Genomic DNA, 13605 nt, shown 5'->3' with positions numbered 1-13605 from the left:
AGTAACATTCTGCTTTCTGTAGATAATTACAACAAGGAAATGAAATGAAATTTGATTACTCTTAACTATCTAGATGCCAAACTGATTTGGTTTTTAATTGTGATATTATTTAATTCACTGCCCTACTTAGAGAATGTGAAGTCAATCATCCTATTTAGTTAATGTTGTCCTAGAATTTTTTGTAGTGTTTTTATACATAATGCAACATGTTTGTTAAGAGTACACAGACTGTTAATTCAGGTATGGTTCTAAAATCGTATCTTCTAGAACTAGTTTCTGCCTTCAAAAAAGGAAATGCAATTTCTCTTAATCTGGTATCAAAACTCATTCTTTTTGCCATCCCACTTCTAAATCCCACTATTCGTCATTCCCTGGCTAAGACATCTGATAATCAGTGACTTGTGTGGATGATATGCTTGGATGCAAAGGAGAATGGAGGTCAATGCATATTCTCTGCTATTTCCACAACTCTTTGCCTCTGCATGAATCCTCCTCCAAGCAGCCTGACTGAAATCATCAGCTCCCACTATGAAGGTCCACAGGGATGAACCACCATGTCACTTTACAGTGAAGAGTGCTGATTGATGTGAATGAATTGTTTCTGAATGCGAAAATAAGTTGGAATATTTACCGAAGGAAAATTGAGTGTCAAGCCTGTATTTTAAATGATGAACAGAACTATTAGTGTAAATCTTGTAAATGTTCGGTGCTTCTAAAGTTTGTTGCAACACAAACAAATGTAGACTAATGTTCATCTAAAATGTAGCTTTCCACATTGCTATGCCTTTCAGTCTTTGTTTTTGAGTAGATAGTTCTGAATCTAGAAGAGTTAAGACTCATGGCATTATAAATGAGTGACCGGTGATAGAAGTTGCACTTTCCCTGAAAAATTTTGTTTCTCTGTATAGACCCTGAATATATTTGTAAAGGGTTCCTTACCATATTGAAGCTAGGGGTTTCAAAGACATCATTGGAAAAACTGAGCTGATTATCTACTGAACTTGATTCTGAAGTGGAATATACAGATCATTTCTTGAGCAGTGTTGTCATTTTTGACCCATGTTTTCTTCATTGCCAGTGTGCTCTGTTTTCTCGGTGCCCAGTGTGAAGCTGCAGCCTGAGATAGGTGACAGTTCAAAGGTTTATGGAAGAAGTGGCAATCATGGTAAAAGTTTTTTGAACCACAAGCACTGAGGAATTATTGTCCTTGCCTACAGTACAAAGGTAAGAAAATAATACTACCAATGATTTGTTTAAAAAACAGTGTTTATCTGATCAACAAATTACTTGAATAGGCTCTACTGTCATTCCTTCTGTTGTATCTTTTGATATTTGGAATTGTGACAGCTATGATGTATAAACAAATGATTAAATTCACTGACTACACAATTTTTTAAGATAGTTGTTGCAGCAAAATCTTCGTTTTCAGTTTCTCAAAGTCTTAGCCTGACTTTTGGCTGGGTGAATAGATTATTTGCATTATTTGACCTCTCCACCTGCAGGCAAAAATCAGAATTGGCACGTTCTGTCTTGGCTGCATCCTATGGCAGTGCATTCTGTATCCTCTCTGCAGCAGACATGTTGGAAACAATAACTTGAGAAAACAATAGTTATGTTATGTGGAACTTTTACAATTCATTTTCATGTTGGGCTGAGGATGAAATTACATTTTCAAGTGTAGAATTTGACTGTGAAAGATTTCAGTACCGAGCATATTTCTGTATTTGTAGATAATGGTCAACAGTACAGACCTGGAAGCTGCAATGCTGATTGTTACACAATGTAATTGGCTACACCTTCCTTGACTAGTTCAGTGAGATTGTTCAACAGCTTCCAGTGTAGTATTGGTATATTGAGTTACTGGGTGTGCCCCTTACTCTTGGGCCACTTTCTTCCATTGAAACTGAACTTTTTTTGGTGGCTTCATTCCTGCAGCCCCACATCATCTCCCACCACATGTCCCTGATTTGTAGAAATATCAAGAAAACTGTAACAGTAGAGAGTGTAAGCCAAGCTGTAACATTTGCAAATTTGCTTTTCTCAGCACTTGTCAGATGTGTTTCTTCTTACAATGCGAGCCTATTACTCTAAAATGTTGCAGAGTTGGAATTCTCCAGATTTCTCACCCCTATCTGAGGCTTGCCATTGTAGACTGACTATTAATCCAAAGATGTAAAATAGGCCGTGGCCATGGTTGTACTGACAGTTGTTCTGACCGAATGTGTTTCTAGCAAAATAATCTCTGCAGACAAAAATCTAAGCTTAGAAAAAAGGAAGAGGATTTTAAAAAAGGAACAAGTTCTGCTAGAACTAGAAATTTTAGTTTCCTTAAATTTTGCAAAAATAATAGAAACCGTGTGATTGAAATGATTTTTTTAAAAATGGGAAGAGCTGTTATTTGTGCACAAAATAGTGTGGATCCCAAGTTGGGGTAGAACAGAAGTCCTATTTGTTTGTCATTACATTTGATCAAAGAAAATATGTTGAACGCAATCCTTTGCCAGTTCACCTTTATAAAATCTATTGTTCATCACATTTAATTTGTGCTCTGAATCCAATGAATCCATGACTCATTCACTAGATATCACCTGACTCTACCACAAAAATTAGTTTTCAATTTCAGTAAGTCAATTCATGGGCTTTAATTAATTCTGTTTTAAAAAAAATTGGCACTCTATATGGCTTTATACCAGGGATGCCATTGCTAACATTAACATTTCTGTTTTTTAAAACGAGCACTATGAGTGATGTGATAAAATGCTCTTGCTGGAGAGGCCACTTTTAGGTTATCGGGCTGAACCTTTGCAGTTATTTGATGTTTGAAGTCTTATTTACGACAGGAATGAAAAATTCTGCTCATTTTGATCTACATACAGCAAATGGGAGAAATACTTGCACAATGAGGCTTATAGATTTGTGTTTCTCAACAAAATGTGTTTTATTTCGTACCATACATGTTACAAACTTGACTTGCATTATTCCTTCCCGTTTGCAAGTTTTTAATCAAATATGTAAGAGGTTTTGCATGCTAAGAGCGCAATCTGTTACATTGCTGAATGTTAATGGACTGGTTCTTCCTGTAAGGTAGTGGGATTTTTAATACGTGACTGTTCGTTTAATATTTGGGTGCTGTAAGTCATCATTTTGTATTAGGGATCTGCCTGTAGCAGCAAAACATGAAAAAAACATAGATCTTCAAATCAGTGTTATTACTTTTAAACTTATTTTCAGGTGGTAAAAAGTATATTAATGGTGTTATCATCTTTGTGTATTCTCTTCCTAAATTGACCTTTGTTCAATTGCAAATCAAGGTCCTTTAGAATCTGTCCATTTTAACAACAACTTCCATTTTGTTCATAAAAACAGAAAATGCTGGGAACACTTAGGTCAGGCAGTATCCAGCTAGAGACAGAGTTCACAGATTTCAGCTTGATGCTGTTTTATCAGCATTTTACAAAGATGGGTCATTGACCTGAGGCACATTAACTCTGCTTCTTTGTATGCAGTTTTCAAAGCTGCTGTGGGGTCTTTGCTGGAAGCCAGGAACTGTTTGCCTGGATGTTTGGTATCAACCTCCTGTCCCAAAATTGAATGCTGGGCTGCAGCAATGATTTTGTGCAGATTGTAGCTGAGCGATTGAAGACTGAAATCTCCTCAGTGCCTCACTCTGTAAGGCCAGGCATGTTGTTATCCACCTTAACCACCCATCCACGTTATGTCTCAACTGGTGATGGTCTTCTCCCACTGTAAAATGATCATTGAAAATAATTCCTAAAATTATGTAATTGCCATTTTTGTTCAGATATTGGGGCTGAGTTTCTTCTTTGGGCTCTTCTTTTAATCCAATAGGTTTGTTGGTGTCAAAATGACTGTAGTTGAAAGGTGGATTTTCTAGTCCCAAACAGCTTGGAATGGAGGCAAGGACAGCAAAGAAATGGCACTAGGAGCCTGCCTATTGGTCTGCTACCTCCATTCTCAACACTGACATTTCCGGGGATGGGGGAGGTTGGCTGTTTTAACTATTTGGATATACTGAGGTCATTAGGGAGCAAATTAAGAATTCACCATCTGACTTCTGGAGATTTTCTATCATGGTGGACAGCTGTTAGGAGCTCTCTGAAGCTGCTCAGTGAAAGCCTGGTGGGAGCCATGAACAGTAATACTGAAACAGTTTTATTTGATGAATAAAAATGAAGTCTTTAGAGAAAACAAACTATTGAAAAGCAATGAAATTGCAATAGCCAAAGGTCTGCATCCCTATCATGAGTCCTAGCTCTCCATTTGCTAGGGCCATTTTGAAGATGAATACCCTTTTTTATTGGTCTGGGTGTGATGCTGTTTGGAGATTCAGTGAGACTCGATGGGCCGAAGGCCTCTATTTGCACTGTAGGGATACAATGCTTCTAATAGTGAGAAGGCTTCTTTTGTTCTGCTATAAATGAAGGAAATCACTAATCTGTCCTTTTGAGAGATTTTCAAACTACCTATGGGCAGCACAGTGGTTAGCACTACAACCTCACAGCTCCAGCAGGTTGATGTTAAGCTGTTTGCAAGTTGAAGGCACATCACAGGATTTCCCTTTCCCTCCTCCCAGCCTCTCCAACATTGTGTCTGACCTCCTCTCACAAAAGGTTGCCATAGTGAATCAGGTGAAATTCTACCACATTGCTGTGGGTCTGGAGTAACATGTAAACCAGCCCAGGGAAGAACTGCAGATTTCCTTCCCTGAAGGACTTAAGTGACCCAGATGGGGATTTTACAAAAATCGATAGTGTTGGTGATTGGCTAGTTCGTAGTACTAGATAATTTTTAAAAAATATAATTGAAGTTTCACCATCTGCCATGATGGGAACCAAACTCTGGCCTGGGATTCTGGATTATGGGTTCAATGACATTACTGCTACACCATACCCCTCCACCTCCCCATATTACAAGACAGCCAAGCTGAAAATGGTCAAGAGTCTTTCAAAAAAAAAGTATAATAATATATGTGCAGTAACAGAAGGTCATTTCTTTTCACATTAGCATTACTGCGAATGTGTATGGTTGTGCAGGTCTATGGTAGTGAATAGTGGCCACAGTTAAATGCCCTAATGGCTATTTATGAAATTTTAATTGAATAAATCTAGTAAATTGTGAGCCCGCAGCAGATTGTTTTAAAACTCAAGCTCACTGAGACGTACAACACCTGTTTGCTGAAGAATAGACCAGCTTTTCGAATATAATTCTTTCTGAGCATAAAGATTAATAGAGTGGTGAGATTACCTTGCTGTAATCTCACATTCTGCAAATTGGGAAAGCAAAAGTCATTCTACTACCAGAATAGTATTTACCTTTGCTTCTCTTCAGCCAGATACATCATAACCTTAATGGCTCAGTGGTTGGCACTGCTGGCTGACAGCACCAGGGACCTGGGTTCAATTCCACCCTGGGGCAACTGTCTGTGTTGAGTTTGCATTTTCTCCATGTCTGTGTGTGATGCTCTTCAGAGAGTCGGTGTGAAGTCGATGGGCTGAATGGACTGCATTCCATAATAAAACCTTCGGTTTACCTGGTTCAAAAACTCACTGCAGTCTTGCATTTTATTCACCAGGAACTGCCACAAGCTGAGGGACTGCCAAGTGCTTTAGTGATATGTGTGCCAGTAGATTGCGTAACTGTAGTACTGAACAAGAAAAAATGTGAAAGACTGCAAGCCTGCAAGTAATATCACAAAGAAAAACTAATATATTGCAAGCAGTGCTTCCATCCACAATGATGCCTAGGTGCCCAAGTTGTATTACAGATGAGGTATTGATAAAAACATCTTTTAATTTAATGATAACGAGCGTGATGTTGAATGTTCTTTTTCGTTGTACTGGAATGTCCTTCATGAAACCATGTGCCATAACTGGCACACTCAAGACATTTTGCCAAATAGATTTTATAATTCCAGACTAGAATGCTAAGCTTACATTAAAATCTGGCTGAAGGCAAGTAACTTATTTTAAAAGTAGACAGTGTGTGAACTCTACCACATAAAGAAGCCCGAATCCAGCTTTTGACAAATGAGTAGCTTAGCTAAACTAGTTCTGCCACTGGAGTTTTCTTTATCTGTGCTCTCATCTGTCTCAGTTGCACCAAACAATTATGGCATTGTGAGCATTCAAGCCCTACTCTTCAGTGCCCAGCTTCTGAGCCTCCACAGCACCTTGGACTTTTACTAGCAACCTGGTTCCAACACTTTGCTGTCTCCTAACTCCTAAAACTACTAATTAAGGCCCATTTGACTCTGTACCACTTAAAATGACTGCTACCTGCAGTCATCCCACTTTCCCATACTCGGGCCATAGCCTTGAATGTTATGACACTTCAAATGTTGATCTAAATCCTAACAGTACAGCAGATATCCAGCTGCAACTACACTGAAAGAGCATCATTCCACTTCCTTTTCAGTACAAAGTTAAAAATCACACAACACCAGGTGATAGTCCAACAGGTTTATTTGGAAGCAATAGCTCTCAGAACTCTGTGCTTCCTGATCATAGCTAACAGCACAAATTAGAAGCAACAAGAAATAATGGATTCCATGTAAAAAATTCAGAAGGTTTCTAGAACCTAATTCTTGAGGAAATAGCATTATTATGGGATTTTACGGAGACTTCTAAGTGTGCACAGGTGCTAATTATTCTTTAATTTAATAATGTTTTCAGTCATTAATTACCAAAGTTGGATCAGACATCCAAAGCTTAATGCCAGGTCCAGATACAAAGGTGGATTGCCACACTGGGAATCCATAATTCTTAAATCAGAAAAGCAACCCCTGCTTCAAGTCACAATTCTATTGCAGTCTTTTTGAGAGTTGGTGTTTTGTATTGGCTAAAACATGACAAAAATAAATAGCAGGGTAAAGACGCCCCCCAATTTTGACATACTAACATTTAAGGTTCTGTTCAATCTAGTTTCGCTGAATTAAGGCAGGATTAGCTCACATCACTTGATCTCGGAATCATAGAATCCCTCCAGTGCAGAAAAAGGCCATTCAACCCATTGAGTCTCCACTGACTCTCCGAAGAGCATCCCACTCAGAGTCTGCTCTCCACCCTATCCCTGTAACTCCATTTTTAACATGGCTAATCCACTTAACCTGCTCTTCTTTGGACTGTGGGAGGAAATTGGAGCATCTGATAGAAACCCATACAGACAGAGGGAAAACATACAGACTTCACACGCAGTCGCTCAAAGCATTGAACCCAGGTCTCTGGCATTGTGTGAGAACAGTGGTAACAGCTGAGCCACTGTGCCCATCTCTATTAATAGTGGTCCCCTCCCACAACTGCTTTATCGGTACATCAATGACTATTTTGGCGCGGCTTCATGCTCTCTTCCTGACCTGGAAAAATTCATAAACTTTGCTTCCAGTTTTCATCCCTCAATCACCTTCACCTGGTCCACCTCCGACACTTACCTTCCTTTCCTTAACCTTTCTGTCTCCATTTCTGGCAATAGTCTATCCACTAATATCCATTACAAGCCCACTGACTCCCACAGCCATCTGGACTACAGCTGTTCTCACCCTACATCCTGTAACGACTCTATGCCTTTCTCGCAGCTCCTTCGATTCCGCCACATTTGTTCCGACCTGAATGAGTGATCGATTTGCTGAGCACCTTTGGCCTGTACGCAATCAGGTCCTGGACCTTCCCATATCTTGCCACTTCAACACTTCCTGCTCCCATGCCCACGTATCTGTCCTTAGCCTGCTGCAGTGTTTCAGTGAAGCTTAACGCATCTTCCAAATAGGCACATTATAGCTTGCTGGTCACAACATTGAATTCAACAACTTTAGATAATTTTATTTCAGTTTTAAAATTTATTTTCATAAATATATTTTTTTCACTGTTTTGTACCTCTTATTTCTTGATTGTGTCTCTCTCTCCCTCCCCACTCTCTCATCACCTTTTTCCTCTCCTCTTCCCCCTTTGCTACCCTTCTCCCCTGTTTTTCATTTTGCCTCTGCTTCACCCATCCCCCCCCCCCCCCCCCCCCCCCCCCATCCCCCACATAATTTGTCTCACAGCACTGGCTTCAGCCTTGGTCATTCACAGCTCCTAATCTCCGTCATTATCACCTCTTTATTGGTACCTTTGCTTCTGGAGCCATCACTCACCTTCTCTTAGCCTTGAATAAATACCTCCCTATTTCTCCCCTTTTTTACCTTTGACAAAGGGTCTGTTAGACTCAAAATGTCAGTTCTTTTCTCTCCTTACAGATGCTGCCAGACCTGCTGAGATTTCCCAGCATTTTCTCTTTTGGTTTCTATTAATAGTGGTGTGCTGCCAAAATCTTCATGCGTTCCCTGCAAAGAATTATTTCAGTCCGCAATCCAGTTATTAAATTTTCTAGGTCAGAACAAACATTGCACTAGCAAGATAATTGTAGTAGTTCACAAACCTCAGAACCAACTCTATAAGAGACAAATAACTCCAAATAAAGAAATGGAACATGGTAACAGCATAGAACATAGAACATAGAAAAATACAGCGCAGTACAGGCCCTTCGGCCCTCGATGTTGCGCCGACCAAATCCTACCTAACCTACACTAGCCCAATAACTTCCATATGCCTATCCAATGCCCGCTTAAATGACCATAAAGAGGGAGAGTTCACCACTGCTACTGGCAGGGCATTCCATGAACTCACAACCCGCTGAGTAAAGAATCTACCCCTAACATCTGTCCTATACCTACCACCCCTTAATTTAAAGCTGTGTCCCCTAGTAACAGCTGACTCCATTAGCGGTAAAAGGTTCTCAGTGTCTACCCTATCTAAACCCCTAATCATTTTATACACCTCTATCAAATCTCCCCTGAACCTTCTTTTCTCCAATGAGAACAGGCCCAAGTGCCTCAGCCTTTCCTCATACGATCTTCCTACCATGCCAGGCAACATCCTGGTAAACCTCCTCTGCACTCGTTCCAATGCCTCCACATCCTTCCTATAGTATGGCGACCAAAACTGCACACAATACTCCAGATGAGGCCGCACCAGAGTCTTATACAACTGCAACATGACCTCAGGACTCCGGAACTCAATTCCTCTACCAATAAAGCCCAGTACACCATATGCCTTCCTCACAGCACTATTTACCTGGGTGGCAACTTTCAGAGATCTGTGTACATGGACACCAAGATCCCTCTGCTCATCCACACTACCAAGTAGCCTACCATTAGCCCAGTAATCCATCTTCTTGTTACTCCTACCAAAGAGAATGACTTCACACTTAGCTACATTGAATTCCATCTGCCACCTTTCTGCCCAGCTCTGCAACCTATCTATATCCCGCTGTAACCTGCCACATCCTTCTTCACTGTCCACAACTCCACCGACCTTTGTGTCATCCGCAAACTTGCTCACCCAGCTTTCAAGCCCCTCCTCTAGATCATTTATAAAGATGACAAACAGCAACGGCCCCAAAACAGATCCCTGTGGTACACCGCTAGTAACTGCACTCCAAGATGAACCTAGTCCATCAACTACTACCCTCTGTCTCCTTCCAGCCAGCCAATTCCTAATCCAAACCTCTAATGCACCCTCAATGCCATACCTCCGTAGTTTTTGCATTAGCCTACCATGGGGTACCTTATCGAACGCCTTGCTAAAATCCATATACACCACATCTACTGCTTTACCCTCGTCCACTTCCTTGGTCACCTTCTCAAAGAACTCAATAAGGTTTGTGAGGCACGACCTGCCCTTCACAAAACCATGCTGACTATCCTTGATCACATTATTCCCATCCAGATGTTCATAAATCTTATCCCTTACAATTCTCTCTAAGACTTTGCCCACAACAGAAGTGAGACTCACTGGCCTATAGTTACTCGGGCTGTCCCTACTCCCCTTCTTGAACAAGGGGACCACATTCGCTATCCTCCAGCCTTCTGGTACTATTCCCGTTGACAATGACGACATAAAAATCAAGGCCAATGGCTCTGCTATCTCCTCCCTAGCTTCCCAGAGGATCCTAGGGTAAATGCCATCAGGCCCAGGAGACTTATCTATTTTCATCCTTTCCAGTATTCCCAAAACCACCTCCCTACATACTTCAAGGCCATCCATTCTAATCACTTGTGACTCAATATTCACACCAGCAACAGAGTCCCGTTCCTGAGTGAGTACTGACGAAAAGTATTGATTTAGTGTCTCACCAATCTCCTCCGCCTCCATGCACAACTTCCCACTACTATCCTTGACTGGACCGATACCTACCCTAGTCATCCTTTTATTCCTGACATATCTATAGAAAGCCTTAGGGTTTTCCCTAATCCTACCAACTAAGGACTTTTCATGTCCCCTTCTCGCTGTTCTTAGCTCTCTCTTCAGATCCTTCCTGGCTACCTTATAACTCTCAATCGCCCCAACTGAACCTTCGCGCCTCATCCTTACATAGGCCGCCCTCTTCCCTTTCACAAGGGATTCCAATTCCCTATTAAACCACGGCTCCCTCACAAGACCCTTTACTCCCTGCCTGACTGGTACATACTTATCAAGGACACTCAATAGGTGTTCCTTGAACAATCTCCACATATCATTAGTGTTCTTCTCCTGAAGCCTGTTTTTCCAATCCACACATCCTAAGTCATGCCTCACCGCATCATAATTTCCCTGTCCCCAGCTATAGCTCTTGCCCTGCAGTGCACACTTATCCCTCTCCATCACTAAAGTAAAAGTCACCGAGTTGTGGTCACTGTCCCCGAAGTGGTCACCTACCTCTAAGTCTAACACCTGGCCTGGTTCATTACCTAGAACCAAATCCAGTATAGCCTCACCTCTTGTTGGCCTGTCAACATATTGTGTCAGGAAACCCTCCTGCACACATTGGACAAACACCAACCCATCTAACGAACTCGAGCTATAGATTTCCCAGTCAATATCTGGGAAGTTAAAGTCCCCCATAACAACCACCCTGCTACTTTCACTCTTCTCCTGAATCATCCTCGCAATACTATCCTCTACTTCTCTCGGACTATTGGGAGGCCTGTAGAAAACACCTAGCAGGGTGACCTCACCTTTCCTATTTCTAACCTCAGCCCAAACTACCTCATATGGCAAGTCTTCCTCCATCGTCCTTTCCACCGCTGTAATGCTATCCTTGACAAGCAATGCCACACCTCCCCCTCTTTTACCCCCATGTCTGACACTACTAAAACATTTAAACCCTGGAACCTGCAACAGCCATTCCTGCCCCTGTTCTACCCACGTCTCTGTAATGGCCACAACATCGAAGTCCCAGGTACAAACCCACGCTGCAAGTTCACCTACCTTATTTCTTATACTTCTGGCATTGAAGTATACACACTTCAAGCCACCTTTCTGTTTACAGGCACCCTCCTGCGAAATCGATGCCTTGTTCCTAACCTCCCTACACTCAAGGTCCTGTACCCTGAAGCTACAGTCCAGGTTCCATGCCCCTGCAGAGTTAGTTTAAACCCTCCCAAAGAGCACTAGCAAACCTCCCCCCAAGGATGCTGGTGCCCCTCAGGTTCAGGTGTAGACCATCCTGTTTATAGAGGTCCCACCTTCCCCAGAAAGAACCCCAGTTGTCCAGAAACCGGAATCCCTCCCTCCTGCACCATCCCTGTAGCCACGCATTTAACTGCTTTCTCTCCCTGTTCCTCGACTCTCTATCACGTGGCACGGGTAACAAACCAGAGACAACAACTCTGTTTGTTCTAGCTCTGAGCTTCCAACCTAGCTCCCTGAAAGCCTGCCTGACATCCTCACCCCTCTTCCTACCTATGTCGTTGGTGCCAACATGGACCACGATCTGGGGCTGCTCCCCCTCCCCCTTAAGGACCCGGAAAACACGATCAGAGACATCACGTACCCTTGCACCTGGGAGGCAACATACCAATCGTGAGTCTCTGTCGCCCCCACAAAACCGCCTATCTGTACCCCTCACTATTGAGTCCCCAAGAACTATCGCTCTAACTTTCTCCACCCTTCCCTTCTGAGCAACGGGGATAGGCTCCGTGCCAGAGGCCTGAACCTCGTTGCTTACCCCTGATAAGCCATCCCCCCCCCACAAGTATCCAAAACGGTATACTTGTTCTTGAGGGGAATGACCGCAGGGGGTCCCTGCACTGGCTGGTTCCTCCCACTCCCCCTCACTGTCACCCATCTGTCTATAACTTTCGGTGTAACTACTTCCCTAAAGCTCTGATCTATGACCACCTCTGCCTCCCGAATGATCCGCAGTTCATCCAACTCCAGCTCCAGTTCCCTAACACGGTCTTGGAGGAGCTGGAGATGGATGCACTTCTTGCAAGTGTAATCAGCAGGGATGCTAATGGCTTCCCTCACCTCATACATGTTGCAAGAGGACAAACAGAGCATGGCTAACATCTTTGCGAGGTTGGAACAATTTGGTATGCTTTCCTTTATTGGTCAGAGTATTGAGTACAGGAGTTGGGAGGTCATGTTGCGGCTGTACAGGACATTGGTTAGGCCACTTTTGGAATATTGCATGCAATTCTGGTCTCGTTCCTATCTGAAAGATGTTGTGAAACTTGAAAAGGTTCAGAAAAGATTTACAAGGGTCTTGCCAGGGTTGGAGGATTTGAGCTACAGGGAGAGGCTGAACAGGCTGGTGCTGTTTTCCCATGAGCGTCGGAGGTTGAGGGGTGACCTTATAGAGGTTTACAAAATTATGAGGGGTATGGAGTGGATAAATAGACAAAGTCTTTTCCCTGGGATTGGGAAGTCCAGAACTAGAGGGCATAGGTTTAGGGTGAGAGGGGAAAGATATAAAGGATACCTAAGGGACAACTTTTTCATGCAGAGGGTGGTACGTGTATGGAATAAGCTGCCAGAGGATGTGGTGGAGGCTGGTACAATGGCAACATTTAAGAGGCATTTAGATGGGTACATGAATAGGAAGGGTTTGGAGGGATATGGGCCGGGTGCTGGCAGGTGGGACTAGATTGGGTTGGGATATCTGGTCGGCATGGACAGGTTGGATCGAAGGGTCTGTTTCCATGCTGTACATCTCTATGACTCTGTGACTCTAATTGCTAACCCATTTTAGCATATCAGAAGAGATCTGACAGGGATTCCCGTTCTGTTTTGGGATTCCCATCCTGTACTTGGCGACGCTGTGCTCTAAGTGGGAGACATCTGGAACCCGTACTGCAACCCACAATTCTTGCCGAGTCAGGCCCAGATTTGGAATGGCTGTTTTTTCACAGTCCCTCAAGAAATAAACCATCGTCTGAAATTTAAAAGATAATCTCAAAGTGTCTATGCTAGGATAGGTTTACCTCCCAACACCATGACCCTTTGTGGCTTTAATGCCAACTTGTGCCCCTCATACAACAAAGCCCTTTTATGAGTTTGAGTTCTCAATCAAACCAATATAATACAGCAACCTATTACTGTTGAACAAGTTCTTAGACTTAATATTCTCAGCAGAGGGTTCCACAGAGAACAATACAACACAGGAACAGACACTTAGGTGGCACAGTGGTTAGCACTGCTGCCTCACAGCGCCTGAGACCCGGGTTCAATTTCCGACTCAGGCGACTGACTGTGTGGAGTTTGCACGTTCTCCCCGTGTCTGCGTGGG

General features: G+C 42.7%; 1 protein-coding gene across 4 annotated transcripts in view; it reads left to right on the top strand.

Moving 5' to 3' along the window:
- Positions 1 to 13605, top strand: part of cdk14 (cyclin dependent kinase 14) — a 657100-nt gene that overhangs the window by 489028 nt on the left and 154467 nt on the right. For all 4 annotated transcript variants that reach the window (XM_060824928.1, XM_060824931.1, XM_060824929.1 and 1 more), the window contains one exon: positions 1079 to 1224. In XM_060824928.1, coding sequence (XP_060680911.1) covers positions 1079 to 1194 — 116 coding nt within the window. In that variant the 3' untranslated portion in view covers positions 1195 to 1224. The remainder of the gene's footprint in view (positions 1 to 1078; positions 1225 to 13605) is intronic.

Source organism: Hemiscyllium ocellatum, chromosome 5 (genome assembly GCF_020745735.1).
Source record: "Hemiscyllium ocellatum isolate sHemOce1 chromosome 5, sHemOce1.pat.X.cur, whole genome shotgun sequence".
In the NCBI taxonomy this organism is placed as follows: domain Eukaryota; kingdom Metazoa; phylum Chordata; class Chondrichthyes; order Orectolobiformes; family Hemiscylliidae; genus Hemiscyllium; species Hemiscyllium ocellatum.
Note: the sequence above shows the minus strand (reverse complement) of the source record. Positions and strands in the feature narration are given on the sequence as shown.